This window comes from Melospiza georgiana, chromosome 16 (genome assembly GCF_028018845.1).
Source record: "Melospiza georgiana isolate bMelGeo1 chromosome 16, bMelGeo1.pri, whole genome shotgun sequence".
NCBI classification, from domain to species: domain Eukaryota; kingdom Metazoa; phylum Chordata; class Aves; order Passeriformes; family Passerellidae; genus Melospiza; species Melospiza georgiana.
Genome location: NC_080445.1, coordinates 834,467 through 858,498, shown reverse-complemented (window position 1 = coordinate 858,498; position 24,032 = coordinate 834,467). Strand labels below are relative to the sequence as shown.

General features: G+C 57.1%; 2 protein-coding genes and 1 long non-coding RNA gene across 6 annotated transcripts in view; 2 read left to right on the top strand and 1 right to left on the bottom strand.

The window, feature by feature from the left end:
- PRKCB (protein kinase C beta) overlaps nucleotides 1–15,673 on the top strand; it is an 85,744-nt gene extending 70,071 nt beyond the window's left edge. The window contains exons 14-17 of one of the 2 annotated variants that reach the window (XM_058035724.1): nucleotides 1,473–1,553; nucleotides 1,795–1,902; nucleotides 4,200–4,340; nucleotides 15,123–15,673. In XM_058035724.1, the coding sequence (XP_057891707.1) occupies nucleotides 1,473–1,553; nucleotides 1,795–1,902; nucleotides 4,200–4,340; nucleotides 15,123–15,275 (483 nt within the window). In that variant the 3' untranslated portion in view covers nucleotides 15,276–15,673. Of the gene's footprint in view, nucleotides 1–1,472; nucleotides 1,554–1,794; nucleotides 1,903–4,199; nucleotides 4,341–10,277; nucleotides 10,524–15,122 lie in introns of those variants that run through there. The other variant, XM_058035725.1, reaches the window with a different exon arrangement.
- Nucleotides 15,674–15,769: 96 nt separating this feature from the next.
- On the bottom strand, nucleotides 15,770–17,323 carry LOC131090387 (uncharacterized). Of its 2 annotated transcripts, none has more exons than XM_058035726.1 (2): nucleotides 16,461–17,323; nucleotides 15,770–16,402 (listed from the first exon to the last, which is right to left on the bottom strand). In XM_058035726.1, exons 1-2 carry the CDS (start codon nucleotides 17,321–17,323, stop codon nucleotides 16,201–16,203), a joined length of 1,065 nt encoding a protein of 354 aa, XP_057891709.1. In that variant the 3' UTR covers nucleotides 15,770–16,200. The 2 variants fall into 2 exon arrangements, with proteins under 2 accessions (XP_057891709.1, XP_057891710.1); XM_058035727.1 differs by having other exon boundaries at nucleotides 15,770–16,427; nucleotides 16,516–17,323.
- Nucleotides 16,712–19,625, top strand: LOC131090391 (uncharacterized). 2 transcript variants are annotated; one of them, XR_009115318.1, is made up of 2 exons: nucleotides 16,712–16,790; nucleotides 17,041–19,625. It is a non-coding gene; the product is annotated as an uncharacterized LOC131090391 (long non-coding RNA). The 2 variants fall into 2 exon arrangements; XR_009115317.1 differs by lacking the exon at nucleotides 16,712–16,790 and adding an exon at nucleotides 16,873–16,950.
- The last annotated feature ends 4,407 nt before the right edge of the window (nucleotides 19,626–24,032 follow it).

The following is a 24,032-nucleotide window of genomic DNA, read 5'->3' as shown; positions in this document are numbered from 1 at the left end:
ATCCACCATCAGCCTGCAGAGTTCATGCCCCCGGCCCTGTGCATCCCCACATCCCCCTAAGGGAACAGGGATGCTGGATCTGCCTGCCTGGGGTGCTGTGTGCTGCTCCCACCTCCAAGAGCAGCACATCCTCATGCCGCTCTCCCTGCAGGGGGATTTCCTCACTGGGGTTTTCCTGTGTCCATCCTGCTGCCAGCTCTGAGCCTGCTCTGTCCTTGGCATGCTCAGACCCACTGCAGGTTGTTCCTGACTCACTCCTGGAAATGGCAAACCCAGGGCTCAGCTCTGCCCCTCACTGTGTGTGATAGAAGCTTCCAGCACAACATGACTAGTGAGAAACGGGGGATTATTAGTGAATAATATTTCCACGTGGAGGGGAAATCTTTGGATCTCTCTAGCTCACTGTTTGCAGTGAGGGGCCATGTCTGATGGGGAGAGGCTCCCCATCCATGGCTCTGGATCCCCGCAATATGAATTTGGATTTGGTTACTACTGGTGTGATAGAGTCACACATGACACTTCCATGAGGTGCTGTATGGGCACAGTTTAATCCAGACTTGTGAAATTCAGAGCAGTAATTATTCTCAAATGTCTGTTCCCTTCACTTAAAAGTGTCTCTCCAAACTCTTGTCACTCTGCTGAATTTGCAATGATGAAGTTAGTATTTATACATTTAGATATTTCAGAGAGAGAGATTCTCTTTGCTGGGACATCAGTGCTCTTGTGTGCTGAACCACATTGTGTTTGCTGCTCCAGTGAGGTTTCCCATTCCTGGATCCATCCCTCATCCCACCAGGATTAATTCTGGGGCTGCTGGTGCAGAGCTGGTGACTGTGGGTGATTAATGCTCCTTCACAGCAGGACAAATCACCAGCTCTCCCTGTGTATGCCCAAGTGTTTTCACTTTAACTCTTATTTTCTTCTCCTTGCCCTAATTTGTCTTTTTCCAAAAGCAGAACAGCAAGTGGGAAATTAGGATGCAAATCACTTTGGCACCCAGGAATGGCCCTGTCACCTGCAGGGCTGTGACCTTCCCACACCAGCAGTGGGAACAGCACAGGACAGGGGATTTCTTTCAAGTGCTCTTTCCCTTTAAAGGCCTGTGTGGTGTGAACTGCTCCCACCTGAGTTTCCCAGGGCACTGTAGAGAGCAAGGGGAGGGTCTGGGGTCCCTCGGGGTGGGGTTCCAGTGCTGAAGTGTGTCCCAGGGAATAACCCCATCCCTGTGACCCACTGCAGCTGGGGTGGCTTTGCCCTGTGTCAGAGCTGGGGGGTAACACTGCTGTTGCTGCTATTGCACTGATATTGCACTGATATTGCACTGATATTGCAGTGATATTGCACTGATATTGCACTGGTATTACACTGATATTGCACTGATATTGCACTGATATTGCACTGATATTGCACTGATATTGCACTGATATTGCACTGTAATTTTTGTGTGATTTTTGTGCTGTTGCTGTTTGCAGATCATTGCCTACCAGCCCTACGGGAAGTCAGTGGATTGGTGGGCGTTTGGAGTGCTGCTCTATGAGATGCTGGCTGGCCAGGTGACTGAGTTGGGCTCCTCTGGGTGGGCTGGGTCCATTGTGGGCACAGGACAGGCTGCTGTGGCATTGCCACGCCTGGCACGTGGGTGGGCACCCTCTGAGCTGGGGGCGATGCTGGTCTGGGGATCGCAGTGACAGGACCAGTGTCACTGTGGGGCTGGCTCCAGGCCAAGGAGCAGGGCAGCCCCAGGGATCTTTGGGACCCAGGAGGGCCCCTGAAGCTGTGTCTGCTTGGCTCCAGGCCCCCTTTGAGGGAGAAGATGAAGATGAGCTCTTCCAGTCCATCATGGAGCACAACGTCGCCTACCCCAAGTCCATGTCCAAGGAGGCCGTGGCCATCTGCAAAGGGGTAAGGGCAGGGCTGGGGGAGTGTGGGGAGGGACAGCCTGCCCCTGGGTCCCAGCCTGCCCCCCTGGGTCCCAGCCTGCCCCCCCGGGTCCCAGCCCCCCACTGCTCCCACCATGGCCAGGCTCTGGCACTCTTGGGTTCTGGTGCCTGTGCCCGCCAGGGCTAAAGCCACAGCTTGTGCCACTGTGTGTGTGTGTCCTAAACCCAGGTTAAAATGACACCTGCATCCTCCCTGTGCCCCTGCACTGAGCACAAATGCAGCTGGGACTGGGGCTGGCCTGGGAGAACTGGGGTGCTGGCTGGAGGGTGGGCAGGGAGGGCTCCTGCCAGTGAGGACAGGGCAGCTCTGAGGGCTTTGCCTGAAGTGAAAACTGATGCTCAGGGAAAACGGATGTGATTCCAAAACAGTTTTCCTAAGATCAGAGACAAAACCTTCATCCTCCCACTTAGCTGTGATAAGTTGCCCTTCAGGACAACCCGAAGCTCTGCTGGTGTCTCCATGAGGTCAGGGCAGCATTTTCATTATCCTGCCTCTTAATTTGCAGTGAAGCTCTGCCTTGCCCAGCATAACAAGCTGGGCTCTCCGTGGACTGGGCCTAGGCCTGGCTTAATTGCAGCCTGAGTTAATTTGGGAGGTGATGGATAAAGGCTGGCGGGGTCCTGGTGCTGTTCTGTGTGCCTGGGACTGAGCCTCATCTCACCCCCCAGTGCCACACTGCTATAAATAAGTGTTTGTGTAGGAATTTAAGAAATGTTTGCTTATAATAGTTAATATTGAAAATATCTGAATGTTCTGTGTCTCAAAATAGAGTTTCTATCTCCAAATGACACATCCTGCGCTTCTCGCTCCCACTGCGGCATTTCAGAGCCTCTTGCTGGCGTTGCCAGGATTCTGAGCTGCTGCTAAAGAGGAGCATTCCCTTGTCCCGTGGGGAAAAGCTGCTGCAGGAGCTCCCACCTGGAATGGGGCACGGGGAGGGGGTGCTGCCCTGCCACAGCCAGCAGGAAAATCAAATCCTTCATTCAGAAACCGCTGGGTGGCTGGAGGGGCATCCCACCGAGGCTGTGGCCATCTGCCATGCTCTTGCTGGTGCTGTCTGGGATGCAGAGGGAAAATCCAGAGTGTTCCTGGCCTGGCAGGGGCTGGGCTACACTCGGTGTGTGCTGCTGCCCCAGGCACGGCTGGGAGCTGTGAATCACCGAGCAGGGGCTGCCCAGCCTGCAGAGCCTGCCAGCCCCTCGCTGCCTCTGCAAGGGCTTTCCAGGGAGAGGCTGCTGCTCTCCAGCACTCCTCCAGCTGCAGACGCTGTCCCAGCTGGAGCAGGGATGCGCTGCTGTTTGCTCACAGAGCAGTCGGTGGCTTTGCTCTCTCCTTGTATTTCTTGGAGGGGTTTTTTTGTCATTTCAGGGTTTTAGTTTGGGTTTTTTTCCCAGGGTTTCCCTTGCTTTCAGTGCCCTGTTGCAGTTAAAGATGGGCTCTCCTGAGCAGGTTTGTTCTGTGCCCTGGGGTGGCAGGGCTGACCTGTACCCAGTGGTGGGGGTGTCTCAGCACCTCCTGCCCCCCACGGGGGTCTCACAGCCCCCAGCCCTGGCACACAGGGCCAGGCTTGCTGCAGCCCTGGCATCAGGGTGAACTGCCCGGATTTAATGAAGCAGTGTTTTGTTGGGAGCACAAAGCTCATATTCTCCATCCTTATCGACGTCTTGTGAATCTCTGGCATCTCCATCTGATCTGTGAGCAGGGCTCAGACCCTGCCCCAGGATATTAATGTGGTACAGCTGCCCATGGTTCCTGGGGCCCCTTTCCCTTACTGAGCCAGGGAAGAGGAGAAGTTTAGATGATAAACAACATTAATGGGCTGTTTGTGCTATTTTCCCTCCAAAGGGCAGCTTGACCATGTCAAAGGGGCAGTGGGGTTTGCAGTTAACCCTGCAGGTGCTGAGAAGTTTGTGCCAAGCAAAGGGATGGCTGGGCAGCTCCCCTGCTGCAGCCAGGTGCTTGAGGGAGCCCTGCCAGCTCCTGGGGATGTTCCTTGGCAAGCCAGTTCCATTCCCAGACGGGAAGGGGATGTGCCCATCCTGCCAGTGCTCGTGTACCTGCCATCTGCACAGTCTGCTCTCATAAAGCACTGTCAGCCTGCCCTGCCCCTGAGTCACTCCAGCTCCTTCCTCAGGGTCCTCCTCTCCTTGGAGCCCCAATGCACCTGCAGGAGGTGGGGCCCTGATGTGGGGCGTCCAGAGGGGACATTCTGGGGGGCAGAGGGACAGGTGTGACTGTGTCCTGCCTCCCGTCCCCAGCTGATGACCAAGCACCCTGCCAAGCGCCTGGGCTGCGGCCCCGAGGGGGAGCGGGACATCAAGGAGCACGCCTTCTTCCGCTACATCGACTGGGACAAGCTGGAGCGCAAGGAGATCCAGCCCCCCTTCAAGCCAAAGGCTGTAAGTGTGCTGGGCCCCCCTGTCCCACTGCTGGGCAACCGCTGTCCCACTGATGGGCAACCACTGTCCCACTGATGGCCCTCCAATGTCCCACTGCTGTGTCCCCCCCTGTCCCACTGCTGGGTCCCGCCCTGAGCCCCAGTGTGGGTGTCCCTGCCCATGGTGCTGCTCTGTGCCCCAAACTCTGCATGGCCCCGTGTTGTCCCTTTGCTCTCCCTGCCCTTATGTACACACAGGAGCAGGGATGTCCCTGCCTGGATTTCCCTTTGTCACTGGGGTCTGGCAGGGTCACAGCAGAGCCTCTGTGGGGCTCCAGGTCCTCAAGGCTTGGATTGTTCTCGTGCCTCCCCCGGGTGCTGTTGGCTGCAGTGCCCCAGCTGGGCTCTGCTGTTTCACAGAGAGCTGGATCCCCACTGGATCTGCTCTCGTGGCTGCTATTTGTGGTCAGTGTGGGGACGTTAATCCTGAATCCATCCTCCCAGGCCAGCGCAGAGCTCGGGAATGCTCTGTGTGCTCACCTGCAGCCTCGCTGTCCCTGTGCCCATAACAGCCTTCTGCACCTCTGCTTTTCCTCTGCTTTACAGATGCCCTGCTCCTTTGAGGGCCCCTTTGGTGCTTGGAAAACTCTGCTTTCAGGGAGAGCGTGCAGTGGGAGCTCCTTTGGTGGAGGGTGCTGGGTGCCTCTAGCTCTGCTCTTTCTCTGTGCCTCTCTGCTCCCGCAGGATTTTCCCTCCCACAGCTCCTTTCCTGGTCCAGCTGGGATGGAACACCCCTGTGGTGGCTGGGCAGGGATGGGGCAGGGGTGCTGGCCTGGAGAGCTGCCCCTTGCCCTGTGTTTGGGGCTGGCGTTTGAATTTCAGGCAGATGTTCTCCCCCGGGCTCAGGGCTGGCAGTGGAGCCTCTGCAGGGAGCTCGTGGTGCTGTCCTTGGCTCAGAGCTGCCCTCACAGTGTGAGCTGTGCCCCCTCAGAGGGGCAGTGTGCTGCTCTCCCTCCTGCCTGGCAGTGGGGGCATGCAGGGTGGGCAGCACAGGGGTCTGGGTGCTGCCTGCTGCCTTTCCCTGGAGGGGAGGGACCCTCCAGGACATGGACCCTGCAGGAGCAGCATCGCTGGCAGAGCTGCACCTTTGGTATCAAGGTATCAGCACTGTGCAAGTGTTTGGGGCTGTCTGTGCCCCCCTGACTCGCTGTCTGGGGCTGGCATCTGACCCTTGTGCCAGGGATTGTGCTGAGGCACAAGGGGGGATCCCCGAGCTCCAGCTGTGGAGGGATCCTGGTCCACACCTGGATTCACTGAAGGGGCACCGTGGGGTCATTCTGCACAAGTCCCTGTCTCCTGAACCCACAGCTGCTGCCATCTCCCACCTCTGTGCCCATTTCCCAGTGAAGCTGCTGCTGCTGTGTCCCCTCCTGCCATCTCTCTCTTCCTTCCCAGTGTCACTGCCTGCCCTGGTGTTTGGTGCTTTACACTGAAAAACCACTGAATTCCATCAAGAGCCCTTTCTTACTGCTCTGCTGCTTTAAACTGTGCAAATTCTGTCCTGTTTTAGATGCCTCCTTCCTCTAGAAATCCCTGTGACACCAGCCCTGCTGTAAGCTGCCGGCTGTCGCTTCCCCCGGCGGCTGGCACCCGGAAAATTCCCTGTGTGATAGGACAGGGAGATTAACTGCAGCTGATTTGGGATTTAGGGAGGATTAAGACAACTCAGGTACCTGCTGATAGCTGATATTTCTCCTGCAGTGCTGGAAAAAGCTCTTTCTTTGGTGCCAGCACAGGGCAGAGCAGCAGGGATGGCAGTGGGGCTGGGCACTGCAGGGAGGGTTTGGGGTGACAGAGGACATGTGCCCCAGTGTTTGTGACCTGTGATCGTCCTGATGGCCACACCAGGGCCAAGTGCTGCTGCACACAGGGCTGGTGCTGGCTTGGCTCCTCTCCTTGGCTTGAGGCTATTTTGTTTTCCTTTTATTTTTTCATAGTTAGCATCTGTAAAGGTCAGGCTGCAGTAATTGCCTGTATCCAGAGCTTCAAAACAAGGAGTGAGATGCAAATGAGGGCTGGGAGTCAGCCCGAGCTGCTGTCCCCAGCCTTGCCCTTCTGCAGAGCATGCCCAGCCCTGGGAGCACCAGCCAAGGGGAGCAGAGCCCCATCCACGTTGTGTCCAGGTTTGTTTTGCCCCTCAGAGTCCGTGTCTGGTGTGAGCTGGGGCTCAGCTCCCCAGATTGTCTCCAGGTTTGTTTTGCCCCTCAGAGTTCATGTTTTCTGTGAGCTGGGGCTCAGCTCCCCAGCCCCTCCTGGTCCCACAGAGCCCCCTGTGCCCCTGCAGCAGCAGCCACGGCTCCTCTGGGCACATCCCTGTGCTCCTGGGGTCCCTCTGCAGTTTGGGGTGGGGGCTCAGGGGGTCCTGGGGGGCTCTCAGTGCCTGCCCAGCGCTGCTGCCGTGGATCCCTGCCCGAAGCTCCATCATTTCCCACTGACAGCAGTGGATGGAGGCTCCTGGCCGCAGCTCAGAGCCAATTCCTCAATTCCCAGGAGCTCCTGTGTTGCTTTGTGCTTGATTAACCTTTATCACAGAGTCAGGAACAAGACAGATCAGGGGCTGGCTTGTCTTTGGTGGTTCTGACGTGGGGCTCTGCTTGGCTGCTCCCCGCTCGGGCTGGTGCATAACAATTCCTTTCCTGGGTCTGCAGCTACCCTGGGAGTGTGTTTACACTTCCCTGCTCTCCCTGTCTCTCGTTGAGATAATTATTGTTTTTGGTATCTAATTACTCCTTTACTTTACATAAAGCCTAGTGATTTGAAAAGTCTCATTTTGAAAGCACTGAAATCGCACAGCAGAGCCCAGGATTATTCACAACAGCACGGGGGGTTAAAAAAATGGCTTTTAATCTAATAATTTTTAATTGCATAAATTAATTTCCCCCTAACTGCTCGGAGTTAATTAATGCTGAAAGGCCACTTACAGACCTGGATGTGTGAAAACACCAGTTCCGTGCACGGGGGTTTGCAGCCTTAGTCCAGCCTGGGCAGGGTGAGTTCTGATGTTTGCACAAGTGATTTCCTAATTGGATGGGATTTAAGGATCGAGGGGCTGACATTGGGCAGGTGGATGTGCTGAGGTTAAACACCTCAGGTAACCCAGCCAGGGTTTGCTCTGGGAGACCCAGGGCCCTGTAAAGGCTTTGGGATTTCCCAGACTCTTCAGCCTCTGTTTTCAGGGCAGAAATTTGGCTTTTCCCTGGCAGAGGGATGGTCCCACACCAGGAGCACTGGATGCTCCCTTTGAGAGCAGCAGGGATAAAGGGATGAGCTGCAGCATCCCAAACTGAGCCACACACAGTGAAAGGCACCCCTGACCAGCACAGGGATCCCCAGTGTGGCCCCAGGGCTGTGCTGTCACCCAAATTCCCCTAAATGGGACTGCCAGAAGAGCCCTGGTCCTGCCCAGGGTGCAGCAGGGAGCCAGAGCAGCCCCAGGAAGGTCAGACTCACCCAGGAGGTGCCTGCAAAGCCAGTGAGATTGTGGCTGTGCCACGATTTGGGACCAAACCCTGGGAAATCCAGGGTGTGAGCATCTCCCCTTGGCATGGAGTGAGGGTGGGGGGCAGCAGCATCCTCAGCTCCTGGTGGTCCTTGACTGCATCCCGGGATCAATGGCAAATATTTTATTGTGCCTTTTGTCTCTATTTGAAACCAAGCAGGGAGGTGATTAAATACAAGGCCATCTTTGGAGCTGACAGGTTTATTTCTGCAGCTCAGGAGGAAAAGCCATTCTGTGCTGGCTATAAATATTGGGCAGGACACACTGGGATTTATGTAAGATAAATTCCCAGCCTCCCCCTTTCTCCAGGCAGGATGGAGTGATGCCTGTACGTTAATGCCACACTAAAATGAGCACAATTTCTCACTAGATGGCTTTAGATAAATGTAAAATTTCATATGGCGTCTGTGTCCACTGAGCAGGAGCTCGGTTTGGGAAGCTGTAGAGAAGGTGCCCGTGCAGACAGCGACCATTCCTGCCCGGAGCAGTGGGATTGAGCAGCAGGAGCCTCCCTGCTCCCCTCACCAGGCTGGGCCAGACCTGGAGCCTGGCACTCCCCTCCTCCAGGGCTTGGGCTGGGATGTGCCCTCCAGAAACTCAAAGGCAGTTTCCAACTTCAAGGTATTGAATTCACCCATCCATTTTGTCTGCATCCAAACAGAAAGCCCATAAATTCCACACTGAAGGGCAGGAAATACCATGGGTAGATGCAACTTTTCAGATTTTCCATCCACATATTCTTCCCTCGTCGCGTGATAGTGAGAAATCCTCGCTTGCCAATATGCATATTAAAATATATTTGTGCTTCCTATTCCAATAACTGGCAGCCTCTCATCAGGATTAATTTTCCAATCCTTCTGAGGGGGTTGCTGGTTTGGTTTTATTTTATTTTATTTTATTTTTTTCCCTAAGGCAGCAGATTTCTCTGTAGCCATGAGGCAAAGGCAGGGCTGTCAGACACAGCACATGGGCTGCCCTGCCTGTCTGCACTGGGGCTGGCAATGGGGCAGGGGGCTCTGGGGGGCTCTGGGTGTGCACTGGGCTCTGCTGGGTCCAGCCCTGCTGAGCTCAGGCCTTGCAGTTTAACCAAGCCAGACTAGAAATGTGAAGATGTGGTGCTACCAAGGCAAGGGTACCGTGGTTTCAATGCTGGAGGGGCTGGAGCTGGGGTTAAATCCACTCAAACGTTGTCCCTGAGCTTTGTGTACAGGTTTGAGAGCAAGGGTCTCACTTGGTGCTGTAAGGACATTCCAGAGCTGCCAAAGGAGCAGCCCATCAGAGGCTGATGGATATTCGTGTTGTCTTCCCTGAAAGCTCTGAGCAGAGGAAGGAATTGGGAAACATCGACTTCTGCATGTATTTGTCATTAATATTTTATTACGTTTAGTCTGATGTTTATTAAAAATGCAAATCTGTTTACTTAACAAATGCAAGTTAAATGCCCAGGAAAAATTGTGGCAGCTCTTGGAGCGTGTGTTCTCCTTGGGGGACTGGGAGCTGCTGCCCAAGGGACTGGGCTCTGCTGCCTGAGCTGGGTGTGACAGGAGGGACAGTGCCAGCCCCGTGCCATCCATGGGCATGTGACACGAGGGTGACAGGCAGGGATGGATCCTGGTCCGTGGCTGTGCAGTGACCTGGCATCCACCTGACCCCAGCTGCTGCTGTTGTTATTCCCTTAAATCAGGGTTTGCAGCCTGGGAAGCTGCACCACCCTTGTTCTGATTGCTAAGGAAATTAAATCGGGTTTTGGCACCACTGGGGCCATAAGGCTGTGGACTATTGTGGTCTGACTGGGCTGTAGGGCAGGGACGGCCCTGGGAATCAGAACCATGGAATTCCAACCTGGTTTGGGTTGGAAGGGACCTTAAATCCCATCCAGCCATGGCAGGGACACCTTCCCCTGCCCCAGGCTGCTCCCAGCCCTGTCCAGCCTGGCCTGGGGTGGGTTCTCTCCTCTCCTCGACCAGGAGGAAACCTCTGAGCAGTCCAGCCTCGATGGGAACCCCCTGCTCTGGAAACCCCCTGGGAAGGGGGGATGCCCATGTGGGCACTGCCCTGTGAGCAGGCGCCAGGTGTGTGTGCGCAGGCGCCAGGTGTGTGTGAGCAGGTGTGTGTGGGCAGGTGCCAGGTGTGTGTGAGCAGGTGTGTGTGGGCAGGTGCCAGGTGTGTGTGCGCAGGTGCCAGGTGTGTGTGGGCAGGAGCACCGTGAGCCATCGCAGCCCATCTCATTCCTGCTGCGTTCATTCCGTGGCACAGCGGGGTTAGCCGGCCCTGGCTGTGCCGTGCCATGCCATGCCATGCCATGCCGTGCCCCCATGACCACCCAGGTGTGCTCTGCCCCTTTCCCCGCCCATCCCACCTTCCCGCCCCACCCACCTCCGTTCTTTTCTCCTCCCCCAGTGCGGACGCAATGCTGAAAACTTCGACCGGTTTTTCACCCGGCACCCGCCCGTGCTAACTCCTCCCGACCAGGAAGTCGTCGGGAACATTGACCAGTCAGAATTCGAAGGATTTTCCTTTGTTAACTCAGAGTTTTCTAAGCCTCAAGCCAAGAGCTAAGCTGCTGTGCAGATCTCATCCCCGCGTCTGTCGTCGGGTCCCCGCTGTCGTTGTGGTGACACATTCCATTGCAGAACTCGCATCCATGGGCTTGCTTTAGTTCCTTACTAGAGTGACCATGTCTCAAGTGTCTTCCTGTTATCTGGGGTGTCGCTGGAGGGGAGTGATGTGCAAGAAGTGCTGCAAATGGGCTTTTGTAACGTTTTGTTTGGAGAAAATGCAAACTGCTCAGTGGGTGACAACAAAAACGGAGACATGGTGACAACTGGGAGAAATCCCTTCATCATGTGCTTTAATTCCTGCTCTTTCCTTTTTCTAGTCTTTGAAATAACCATGAAAATTTAATATTTAGCCTTCTCAGCCTTAGTGGCAAGAAGTGTTTTTAATGAAACCGTTCCCCAGAGTGTCTCCTCCCAAAAGCTCAGGAGAGCCAAGGTGCTGGTTCTGGCTCCCTTTTGGCCGTGTCCTGCTGTGTGTCCAGCCCCAGCACAGCTCCCCTTCCCTGCACAGATGCTTTGGGCTGGCTGGGTCCCCAGCAGTGGGATAAGTTATTGGGGAAGGCAGAGCTGCCCTTGGCAGAGATTTCTCCTGATAGTGCAGCTTCTAAGTAGCATTTTTTAAAATCAAAGCAAACATCCCCTGGTAAATGGGAAATTTGGAAGAGCTGCCTTTGAACCCTTGGTCACCCTAGTAAACACCACCAACATCCATTCCATAGCAAAGCTTCTTCTTCTTCTCAAATGCCAAAGCCATTGATGGAGTTTGTTACCTGTGCTTTAAATGTGTCAAAAATGGTATTGACCGTAATGGGAGGTACTTAACTCTGACCAGTATTGTGAATTCTGATTTGAAGGGTGTAAAATCCTTGTTTCAACGGGTACTTCTGTCCTTAAAAATGGCCCGAGTTTTGTTTCTGGCATCAAAGGAAATATTTCGGGAAGGGTGAGTTTCTCTTCAAAGGATAACAATCACCCTGCTTCCTTTTATACCCTTGCAGGTGTTCGTGGGCTGTCACTGTATCAATCTGCTTGATTTGTAATGTGCCAATTTGTTTTTTTCTGATACCGACGATAAAATAAAAAGAAAGAAAACCCGCCCCAGAAACCTGCCTGTGTTTGGCAATAATGAGTTTCTGCAGTTCAGCCAGGTGATTCCTGCCGACAGCCGGGGCTGGAAGCCGCCCTGGCTGCGGGGGGATGCTGGCTCAGGGGCAGCGGTGGAGCCGCTCCTCGTCGTTCCTCTGTTTGTCCCAAAAACCCCAGCTGGATGTGCTGGAAGCATCATCTGGGAGGGAGCGACTGCCCACAGCCTCCTGCAGCAGTGCCCACTGCTCTGGGCTCCACATGGCCCGGGAAGGAGCTGGTGGTGTGGGTGAGACCAGGAAGGACTGTCCGGGGTGAGGACATGGAAGGAAGGACGGTCCTGGATGAGGAGACAGCAGGAAGGATGGTCTGAGCTGAAGACACGACAGGAAGGACAGTCAGAGGTGAGGACACGGCAGGAAGGATGGTCCAGGGTGAGGACACGGCAGGAAGGATGGTCCAGGGTCAGCAGGAAGGATGGTCCAAGGTGAGGACACGGCAGGAAGGACGGTCCAGGGTCAGCAGGAAGGACAGTCAGAGGTGAGGACACGGCAGGAAGGACGGTCCAGGACCGGCACAGCGCATCCCTGGCACCGCCTCGCACTCCCCGAGCTGCAGAGCCCGGTGTGACTCATCCACCCATCCATCCATCCATCCATCCCTGCCCGCTCTCCCAGGAGCACTCGTTAGAAGCGGTTGGCACTTCCATCTAAAGAGGGATTACAGGCTGCTGTGAACCTCCCTGCTGCCTCTGGGAATCGGCCGCTGCCAAGTTCGGACGCTGCAAGGTTGTTCCGAGAGGTCCTGACCATCAGCAGGAGCTGCTGCAGCTCTGCCGTGGAGAGGGGGCTCCCTGGGCCAGGCAGAGATCCTGCTCCGGGCCAGCCCTACCTGGGCACAGTGCCAGGGGCAGAGGGACCCCAGCCATGCCACCAGCGCAACGTGCCACCACCGCGCCGTGTCACCAGCATATCGTGCCACCACCGCGCCGTGTCACCACCACGCCACCCCGCTGTGCTCCTCGCTGTGCCCCTCACCACCTCCCAGAGTCAATTTGCCCATCGCTGCAGGCACTGCCAGCCCTGATTTTCCCCTGCGCTCCCCTCTCTCCGTGAGACCCGCACAGCCGTTCCCTGCCTGCTCCCAGAGAGGTTGTTCATCATCTTGACAGAGGCCAAATTGCCACCAGTTCAGGCAGAATTCAAGGTAAGATTCCAGCAAACCCACACTTAGCTGTGCTCAGCCTCCAGCCAAGGCCCCAAGGAGTGGGGGCTGCTGCAGAGGGCAGTGCAGGGGAGTGGGCTGCCCTGAGCCCCCTCCCGGGCTCATTGCAGCCTCTCCCAGAGCTTTCTGCTGCCCAAAAGCAGCAGCAGGAGGGATTTCCCACTCCAGGGCTCCCAGGCTGAGCACTCCCGAGGGCTGGGGACCGCGGTGGCAGCCTGCAGCAGTCACATGTGGATGTGTCATTCCCTTTGCAGCATCCCAAAGCATTCCTGCTCAGGAGAAGCTCCTGGCTTGGTAGGACAGTGCTGTCTGGCCCACGTTGCTTTGGATGGATGTGGCGTTCAGGAACCATCTCAGCGCTCTCCAGGAGCCTTGGACAACTTTCCACAGAGAGACCCCGAGCAAGCCACGGCCAGGGAGCACCCTGGGGCACCCTGCTGCCATCGAGGTGGGCTTGTCCTCACATTCCCACTGCTTCACCCTTTGCCTGCAGAACTCTGCACCTGAAGCTGACCCTGTCACCCTGTCTGCTCCCTGCTCCTGCTCTGTGCCCCTGAATCCACATCTCCTTCCTTCTCTGTGGTGGAGAGAGGTGCCCTGGAGGGACCTTGGTGCCCAGGGCCCGGCTGGGAGCCACAGATACCGGTGCCCTGGGGAACATCTCCCTGTGCTCACAGCCTGACAGCACAGGCACAGCCTGCCTCTCCTCCTGCCTCTTCTGCTTCTCCTCTCTCGGCTCCTCGAGCTCCATCCAGACCTGTTTTCTTCCCACCTCGTCTCTGCTCCATCATCCTTGGCTTTTCCTGATCTTCCTCCCCGAGGCTGAAGCCATCCTGATGGGATTTCTGCTGGGGCAGTGGAATCTGCAGCACCCCTGAGGTCCTGATGCACTGCTGGCTCATCTCCCAGGGCTCAGTCCAGCTGCAGTGTGGTGCCCCTGGCCCGTCCAGCCTGGCAGGAAGACCTGGCTCGGTGTCCTGGCCATGCTCCTGCTCGAGGATGAAGGTGCTCCAGTGTCCCAGTGGGCCAGGAGGGGCTGCAGGGAGGACACAGCATCTGTCCTGCCAGGTCCTTCCCCAGCACAGCCATGGGAGCTCAGCCATGGGGATGGGATGGGGTGCAGGAACTGCAGGACCCCCACAGTCACTTTCCTCAGTTCAAGCCGGCAGATTCATCCAGGGTTGGAAATCCTGGTGCAGCAGAGCCCAGCGAGGGCCTGGCATGGTGGGGCCACACTTCAAAGGCAAAGTCTGGGAAAAACAGAAAACAAATACAGTTTCTTCAAGGCTGGCAGGGTCCTACCTGTGTCACAGCAGGGGAAGGTGACCTCCAGCAGGGAGCTGGGGTCTGTCCTGTGTGGGGACATGGAAGAAGGGCTGGAGAAGCCCTTTGTCCCTGGTGGCTTTGGCAACGAGCAGAGCCAGCTCCTGGCTGCCAGTGTCCCTCCACCACCGGTCACTGTGGGTGGGGGCCTGGGGTGCTCGTGCTGTACCCTCAGTGCTCAGTCACCCTCCAGCCATGGCTGTGCCCCCTCCCACAGCAGGACAGCCCCGAGGCGGGCGCTCTGGGATCTGCAGGGTGTGGAGGAGCAGCCCACGCGCTCCCGGCGCAGGCTCCGCAGTGCTGAGAGCAGGTTCCCAGTGCTAATCCTGACACTAACGTCCTTTCTTTCCCTTTTTTGGCTTGGGTGTAGCTGCAAAGTTGTTCTCCTTAAGAAAATGCAAGGAGGAAATGTTGCATATGTGGAATTTTCCTTCTGAGAGGTTTTGAAGTGCTGTGTGTTTTCTCTCTGTATAACCCTGGAGCAAATCACATCCTCCATCAATGAACCAGTGTTGCTTAACACCATATCACGGCATCATTCAAAAATCAAGCCTAAAGCAGAAAGAGCTCTTACAGCTGATTATTTTGTGCAGATTTTGACATGGTAGTGACTGTTGCTGCCATTTCGAGGCATGTTGCTTCCTCCAGGCTCCTTCCTCCTGTGCAGTGCCGAGCTCTGGTTGCAGTGGGGGTTCTGCATGCTGAGTACTGCTCCGTGCTCTCTCTCTCCCGCAGCAAACAGGGCAGGAGGGATGCTCCCTTCCCACCACGGCTCTCACCTGTCCCTCTGTGTCCTGCTCGTGTGTCTCAGGCGTGTTAAACCGGTGTTCTCCTCTTCCTGCTGCTGGTGTGGGGCTGCTTCTGTTCCACAGGGCTGGGAGCTCCTGCTCGGGGGCAGCTTGAGAAACAGCGTGGAGTGTGGAGTGCTGGGACAGTGCAGCTCCCTGGGGACAGCCCCGGTGCTGTCACCTGTGGTGGTGCTGTCCCCTCTGGTGGTGCTGTCCCCTCTGGTGGCTCGCTCCTTCCCCAGTTTAACTCTGTGCTTTCCATTTAACAGAAGGACAAACGCGACACTTCCAACTTCGACAAAGAGTTCACCCGGCAGCCGGTGGAGCTGACGCCCACGGACAAACTCTTCATCATGAACTTGGACCAGAACGAGTTTGCTGGCTTCTCCTACACCAACCCCGAGTTTGTCATTAACGTGTAGTCGCGGCGCAGCCCTGTCCTCGCTGTCCCTCGCCAGGTGGCCCTGTACATAGGACACTAGTCTTCCGGGATTAGCAGTGCAGACACACGTCCCCTCCCGCCCAACACGCCGGCCGCTTCTCCCCGGAGCCTCTCCGTGTCCGTGCCACTCGCTAGCTTGGCTTCCCTAGCCGGAGTGTCCGGGGTGCCAGTTACCGGTCAGTGATACTTCTAGGAACTATAGTTGGTGGTGACTAATAGAGTTTTTAAACAGAAATATACCAAACCGCTACGGTCTCTGTAATTTTCGCAGCGGGACGCTGAGATCCCGGTGGCCCAGCTAGTCCCAAAGCGTTGCTGTGGAATGCTAAGCATGGTTGATCGCTTAAAGCGTTGTGCTGAAGCTTGCGATGAGTGTGAGCTTGTCTTAGAGGAGCCTTTTGTTCAAGACATGGATATATTTGATCAGTGTGGAAAAATCTGCTTCTAGACCTCTATTTCCCAATGCATTGTCCATAGGGTCAGCCCAGCTCCCACCACCTGCCTTCCCTGCCTCGGGCATCGCGACTCCCAAGCACTCCCGTGCCAGTTCTTGTAAATCAGAGCAAACCTTTTTCTAAGTGAGAGGTGGGGGGTTTTTGTAACATCTGGAACAGTTTGCAGTTTTGATACGCTCTGTCAGCACTCGCATAAATCTTTCACAGACGCTGTTGAGATGTAACAGCTCTGTAAAGGATATTAATATTCTGCCAAAACAAAACACATTTATATTCTTGGTTTACAATTTACCGACTGAAAACACGCCCAAGACCAAAGGGCTGCACTGAGGGCTATTTATAACGGAAACTTTTCTACTTTCCACCCTCTGCTATTCTCTTCCAGGCTCCAAACCCATGGATTTCACAGACATCCTGATTTCCCTGATTCCCACCAAATTCCTGGGGGTTTTAGTCAGTAATAATTTTTTTAAAATTCTGAGTGAGAAGAGACAATTCCAGCAGCTGCTTGTGAGGCAGAGCCGTGGCGTGCGGGAGGGCAGGGGCAGGAGGGAGCAAGGACAGGAGGGAGAAGGCAGGGGTGGGCACGGGTGGGCAGGAGAGACGGGGCAGGGAGAGGTGGGCAGGAGCAGGCAGAGGAGGGCAGGAACAGACAGGAACAGGCAGGAGCAGGGAGACAGGGAGAAGAGAGCAGGAATGGGCAGGAGCAGGCAGAGGAGGGCAGGAGAAGGAAGAGGAGGGCAGGAACGGGCAGGAGCAGGGAGAGGAGGGCGGGAGCAGGGAGGAACAGGGAGAGGAGGGTAGGAGCAGTCAGGAACAGGCAGGAGCAGGCAGGAACAAGGAGAGGAGGGCAGGAACAGGCAGGAACAGGGAGAAGAGAGTAGAAGCAGGCAGGAACAGGCAGGAGCAGGCAGGAACAGGGAGAGAAGGGCAGGAGCAGGCAGAGGAGGGCAGGAGCAGGGAGAGGAGGGCAGGAGCAGGCAGGAACAGGGAGGAGAGAGTAGAAGCAGGCAGGAACAGGCAGGAACAGGGAGAAGAGAGTAGGAGCAGGCAGGAACAAGCAGGAACAGGGAGAAGAGAGTAGGAGCAGGCAGGAACAGGAAGAGAAGGGCAGGAGCAGGCAGAGGAGAGCAGGAATAGGGAGAGGAGGGCAGGAACAGACAGAAGAGGGCAGGAGCAGGCAGGAACAGGGAGAGGAGAGTAGGAGCAGGCAGGAACAGGAAGAGAAGGGCAGGAACGGGGAGAAGAGGGCAGGAACAGGAAGAAGAGAGTAGGAGCAGGCAGGAACAGGCAGGAGCAGGCAGGAACAGGGAGAGGAGAGTAGAAGCAGGCAGGAACAGGCAGGAGCAGGCAGGAACAGGAAGAGAAGGGCAGGAGCAGGCAGAGGAGGGCAGGAGCAGGGAGAGGAGGGCAGGAACAGACAGAAGAGGGCAGGAGCAGGCAGGAACAGACAGAAGAGGGCAGGAGCAGGCAGAGGAGGGCAGGAACAGGCGGGCACTGCCCATCGGTGGCCAGCCAGTGGGTGAGCCCGGCTGACTGTTGGGTTGGCAGAGGCCGGGCCCCAGGTGAGCATCCCCCAGGCCCTGTCACCCCGCTCCCCTCACGGCCCACAGTGGTTTGCAGAACCCCAGGAGGGTTTTCTGAGCCAGCCCTGGTTCTGCTGCATGCAGCCATTCCTCCAGGCCCCAGGGAAATGGGGGGGATTTTATCAATCATGAGGAATTCTACAGAGGAAATTCTAGTTTGTAGATCTTTTATAAACATGAAACTCGAGCTTTGGAAATTATTTTTTTCTTTTAATGATTCCTTGAGAACTAGAGGCTGCCAGCAGCTGAGGCGCTGTCAGGGGATGAGTGTCCCCTCCCTGTCACCCAGCCACGGGCACTGTCCTGGCCTGCTGGGGGTGAGGGCTGAGCCCGTGGCCTCGGGTCCTGCCCTGGGCTGGAGGAACCCAAACAAACCCAGAAAAACTGCAAATTGTGCCAGATCCAGGAGGGGTTCACGAGGGGCTCTGCAGCAGGCGAGGCCCAGGGGTCAGGGCTGGGGGCTGCTGGGGGCTCCCCAAGCCTGGCACACCCTGAGGACATGGGCCATCCTCTGCAGACCACAGCTGCATCAGAGCTTGTGTGTTCCTGTGACTCCAAACCTGCTGCTGCAGCATCTGTATCACTTCAGTGGTCAATGTTCTTCATTTCCATACCTTTGGCTCTGAGGGTGCCCCCGGGATGTGCTGGGAGGACTCGGGGCTGAGGGGCACCGTGCAGGAGCAGCTGTGGGGCAGTCACACCTTTCTGTCTGGAGCTGCTGTGTCTGTGTTGGGGTGACACTGGTGCATGGAGCAGGCACTGCTGGATGCTGAGCAGAGCAGGCGGCTCCGAGGGGACCTGCAGGGAGGCTGGGACGTGGCACCAGGGGTGTGGCACCAGGGGTGTGGCACCAGAGAGGTGGCACCAGGGATGTGGCACCAGGGATGTGGCACCAGGGATGTGGCACCAGGCAGCTTTGGAGGCAGTTTGGGATTGAGATCCACGCTCCAGGGTGAGCTGGGCCAGTGCCAGGTCCCCCTCTCAGGACTCATACCTTGAGCATCCCTGACCCTGTCCGCTCTGCTGCTTGCCACAGTTATTGCAAGACTTCCAGATGTCCTGTATCTCCTGTGGGGGAATGTACAGTGGGGTGTGCTGGCCCTGCACAGACACTCAGATCTGTGTGGACTCCTCCAAGGAAGGGCAGAGTGACAGGGTTTGAGTCACTCTTTATGTCATTTGATGATTTAATCCTCACAGTTGGATGGGGAAGGCAGAGCTCTGGGAGGATGCTCAGAGCCTCAGGAGAGCCCAGGTGCTCCTCAGGTGTGTGGAGACAGCCCAAGGAATCCCTGCCTGGAGCTGCTGGGGATGCAGGGAAGGGGCCTCAGCTCTGCATTCAGTGGGGCTGGCAGGGGAGGGGGCCTCAGCTCTGCATTCAGTGGGGCTGGCAGGGGTCCCCTGTGGCATAGGGGCACCCAGAGCCCGGGGCAGGGCAGAGGAGGGGCTGAGTTGGCAGGACATGCGAGGATGGCACGTCCTGGCTTTGTCCCACGTGGATTACACCCCAGTGCTACAGGTAAGTGGGCCCAGGCTCTCCCTGGGACAGGGTGGGTCAGCCAGCTGCCCCTGGGCTGTGCTGAGCCCTTGGCTGCTGCTCTGGGGCAGCTCCAGCTCCTGCCCTGCTCCCAGTGCAGCTCCACTGGTTCTGGCTGGGAGCTGCTGCTGCTGTGCCCTGTTGGGGCTCTGAGCAGCCCGCTCGTCATGAGAGCATGGCCAAAGCAGCTATCGATTGATTAATCCATTTAACGAATGAATAAATGGGGGTTTGTGCAGTGGCCGGCCCAGGCAGGCAGAGGGAGGTGAGTGCAGGGCAGTGCTGTGCTCCGGTGGTTGTGAGTCCCAGAGCTGTGACCCCGGGAGGAGCCCAGGGCATTGGGGCACAGCACACGGATGGGCTGTGCCAGAGGCTGGCATGGCACCTGCAGGGTGCCCAGACCTGCTCCCACTGCCCTGGGGCAGGAGCAGCTGTGTGAGCACAGCCTCTGGCTCCATGCATGGGAGTGTCGCCTGAGCTCTTTATTTCTGATCACATTCAAAGTGGCAGTTAAAACAAGGAGGGAAAAAAAATTAAAAAATAATAAAAAAAAAGAGAAAATGTTTATTGTTGATGAGTTTGTGTTTGTGAATTTGATTTCACCTGCAAGTATTTGATGACTTTTCTACATCCTAGACTACCTGCTGTGTGTTGTCAAACGGTTCTCATGAAGACCTCCTTTTAGATGGGCATATACTCTTGATTCAATTTGCTGCATGTATGAAAAAATAAAATATTTAATTTTAAAGAAACCCTGAGAGCTTGGCTTCCTTTGCCCACGAGCCGGGGTCTCTGGGGTCGGGGTGTCCTGGGGGGCCGCACAGCAGGAAATGCCGGGAATTTTCAGGGGTTTGGTCAAAAACCTGCACAGCTGTGCGGTCAGTGAGCGCAGCTGTGCAGTGAGTGCAGCTGCCCCAGAGAGGCGGCGGTACCGAAAGGGGCACGGAGGGGACAGAGGGTTAATTGTCAGTTAATTGCCCGCTGATGAGCTACTAAAGCTGCCGCAGAGGCTCCCCCGGAGCAGCAGCTGCAGCCCCTGGAGCCGGGCGGGGCTGGGGGCACAGGGCTGTGGGCACAGGGCTGCGGGCACCGCACAGGGCAGGGCTGTGGGCACCGCACAGGGCAGGGCTGCGGGCACCGGGCTGGGGGCACAGGGCTGCGGGCACCGGGCTGGGGGCACCGCACCGGGCAGGGCTGTGGGCGCCGGGCTGCGGGCACCGGGCGGCTGCAGCGCTGGGCGTTGGGCAGGGGGGTCGGGACCCTCCGGGATCCCCTGGTACCCGCAGCGGCTCCGGGGGCTGTGGGGGCTCCTGGCCCGGTGCACCCCCAGTCTCTGCCCAGCCCCGCAGCGCCTGCACGTCCCTGCCCGTCTCCATCGAGGAAATCCGCGTTTTTAGGAAGTGTCCGTGTGGAACCGGGTGAGTGCGTCGGGAGCGGCTTCTCCCCCTGTCTTTGGGGACGTTAGCCAAGCTTCCAGCAAAATGGCCTCGTCTCTGCCACTCCATGCGGCTGACGGTCACCAGGGACACCCCAATTCACCCGGGGGTGGGAAAATGCCCGGCTCAGCCAGCCCTGGCACTGCGGGCACCCCCTGGCATCTGCTCCAGGCTGGGCAGCCCTGGGGGTGCCCCCGAGCCCCAGCCCCCGCTCTCCCCTCACCCCAGCCCGGGACAGGGGTTTGGAGTACCAGGACAGAGATTTGGGGTGCCAGGGCAGGGGTTTGGGGTGCCAGGACTGGGATTTGGGGTGCCAAGGCAGGGGTTTGGGGTGCCAGGACTGGGATTTGGGGTGCCAGGGCAGGGGTTTGGGGTGCCGGGACAGGGGTTTGGGGTGCCAGGACAGAGATTTGGGGTGCCTGGCTGAGCCCCTCCCCAGCCTCGCTGTTGGAACGCTCCTGCGCTTTGCCTCTCCTGGCTTGTGTAAGTGAAACATTTGGTTTTGTGACACTTTCCTTAATTATGGGAGCTAATGACAAAACCATTGTGACAAATGACTCAGCTTTTGATAGTGAAGTTAATTAATTCTGAGGTTAGCGCCTCCATCGGAGTATCTGGAGGAGCCCGATTAGGAGGTGCGCTCGCCCAGCGTGACGCGGGCAGCAGGAGCGCGGCTCCCCGGGCTCCAGGTGAACCCTCCCGCGGCCGGCAGGGAGCACTGCCCGCAGCGAGGGGACAAAGGCCGGGCATCCTGGTCCCGATCCATCCCTGCATCCACCAAAGCGCCAGGGAACACGGCCTCGTTAGTGCTGGACCGAGTGACCAGCAGCAGCTCTGCATTGGGTGCTGACCTTCAAGAGCGTCTCCCCGAAGCCATCTTTCATCTCTTTCATTTGCATTACAATCCTGTTTGCCTCATTATTCCTCATCCACTTCTTCTTCAAAGGATTTAAATCAAATCAATTAAATTGTGGCAGGCTGGAGCAGCAGCGAACCTTTCCTCGTGGCTCAGCGTGGTCCGGCTGGACCTGACTGCAGAATGGGTTTAATCTTCTGCTATTTGTTCTTTTATTGCCTCTGGGCTACCGCTGCCCACAGATGCCTTTGTTCCCTGTCCATCCTTCCACCCGTCCCATGTGCAGGCTGCTCTCCGTCTGACCTTGGGGAAGGGATTCTCTTTGGGAAGGTGGGGAGCTGCTGGCCATGGAGCGGCTGTGGGAGCCCAGGGGCACTGCCACAATGCTTGCTGTCCTGTGCCATCCCTTCCCATGTCCTCTGCTTGTTCTGTCTGCCCAGGGAATGGAAGGATCGTGGAACCACTCGGCTTCGCAATGCTCTCTAAGCCCATCGTGTTCAACTGCTCCTGCAGCACTGCCGAGCCACCACTGCCCCATGGTCCCCTGTGCCGCATCTGCACAGCTTTTAAACCCCTGCAGCTGTGGGGACTCTGCCACCCGGCAGCCCTTTCAGCGAAGAAATTTCCCCAAATATCCAATTTAAACCTTCTGGCGCAAATCGGGGCTGTGTCCCCTTGTCCTGTCCCTTGTTCCCTGGGAGAAGGGACTGAGCCCCACCTGGCTGCCCCTCTGTCAGGGAGTCGGTGTCAGCACGGAGGGGGAAATGCTGGGGGAGCATCACAAGCGCGGGCAAAGAGCCGGATCTGGGCACAGCTGCTGCCAGAGCGGCCGCCCAGGCCCGGAAGGTGCGTGGGGCCGGCCCACACACAGCCACCCCTGCTCCCCCAGCATCTCCCAGAATAAAGAGCTTAATCAGAATGGATTTCTGTTCCTGCCCTGCTATTTTTATTGCTGCTCAACTGTCGGAAATCCAGCAGGGAGAGCAGAGCTGGTAGGGAATTGCACCGAGCCAGCTGCTCGTGCCATGGGCCCTGTGGTGTGGCACGAGTGGCATCGCTGGCACCCCTGGCAGCTCCTCACACAGGGACAGCCCGGCCTCACCACTGGAGCCCTGCTGGAGCCAGGGGATTGCAGCCAGCGCTTCCAAAGTGGTGCAGATATAAATAATCCCCTCGTAGGAGTGGGGAAGGATGAGCGCAATGTGCCCAAGGCTCCGGAGCCCTCATCCCCTCGCAGCCCCCGGGAGCAGGGAGTGAAGTGAAGGCTGGGCAGGGCTGGAGCACCTCCCTGCATCGCTATGACCCAAACTCGCCTTGTCTCAGCCTCTCTTCCTTCAAGGAAAAACCTAATCCAGCTAGGGATTATTTCTGACTACTGACTTCCTGTCACTTTGCCAACTTCAATGCAGCAGAGCTTTCATCGCTGGATTTGGGAGGACAAAGCCTAACAGATCTCGGGTTAGGACATTTTTGCCTGCAAGGACAGCTTTTTTCTTGTAAGAGTTGTACAATCTTTGCAGTGTGGGCTGGATTTTTTATGTGCTTCTACTTTGCCCATCGCAGGAGGGTCCAGGAGCAGGAGGATGATGATGGACAGGACAGGGAAAAGGAAGAGGAGATGGAGATGGAGCTGGAGAGCCCAGGCTGCCCTGGTCAGTGTGCCAGGCTGTGACCCTGCAGTGTGAGCTGCAGAGCAGGACACCAAGGTCACCAAGTTCCCATTGGTCCCAAACCTCAGCAAACCCCTGGGGAGCCCAGAGCCCCCAGCTCGCTCCTGGAGCTGACACCCCGTTCCTGGAGCAGGGAGAGGAGCGCAGGGGTGTCCCCACCTCCAGCCCCACAGGGGCCAACACGATCTGACACGGACTTTGCTTCTGTTTGAGCTCGCTTTGTTCAAAGCCTAGGAAACGGTACATGTGCACTCTGCTCACACCTACACACGCTGTGTTAAAATAACACAATTAAGGCTGCAAAATCCCCCACTCACAACGCAATTTGCAGCCCCTCAGCTGTGGGTGGGAGATATCTTTGCTGCCTCTGCGCAGGCCGGGGGCCGGGCAGGGCGCTGGCGTCAGGCGCTCTGGCAGGGCTGGCAGGGCTGGCAGGGCTGGCAGGGCTGGCAGGACCAGGGGCGGCGTGAGGCAGGTGTCCCACAGAACTCGGCCTTTCCCTGTGCCCTGAGCCACCTGCACGGTGCCCACGGGATTGCTCAGGACCAGGGCCTGGGAAAACCATGAGCAGCAACTTTTTACACAGGCAGGTAGTGACAGGACAAGAGGGAATGGCTGTGAATTAACAGAGGAGAGATTTATGTTGGATATTGGGAGGAAGTTCTTTCCTGTGAGGGTGGCACAGGGTGCCCAGAGCAGCTGTGGCTGCCCCTGGATCCCTGGCAGTGCCCAGGCCAGGCTGGACAGGGCCTGGAGCAGCCTGGGACAGTGGGAGGCGTCCCTGCCATGGCAGGGGTGGCCCTGGATGGGCTTTAGGATTCCTTCCAGCCCAAACCATTCTGGGTTCTGTGATTCTCCGCCCAGTGTCCCAGTGCAGCCATGCCCAGGGCTCATCCCAGTGTCCAGTCTGTGACACCAAGGTGTGACCTGGGAACCAATGTGTGCCTCCGCCAGTGCACACGATGGTTCTCTCCCCAAAACTGAGAAGCAATAACCTCTCCTCAAAAATGCCCAGATGACCCCTGTGACACAGGGTGGGTGGGCAGTGGGCACTGCCGACCCCAGCCCTGTGCCCCCACTCCCCAGAGGGCTGTGTCCCCTCCCAGCTCCCAGCTCTGCCTCTCCAGATGGAAGCGCTGGGAAGCAGGAGCTGTGTGCCCAGAGCCTGGGCAGAGCTGCGCCGCCTCCAGCCTGCCT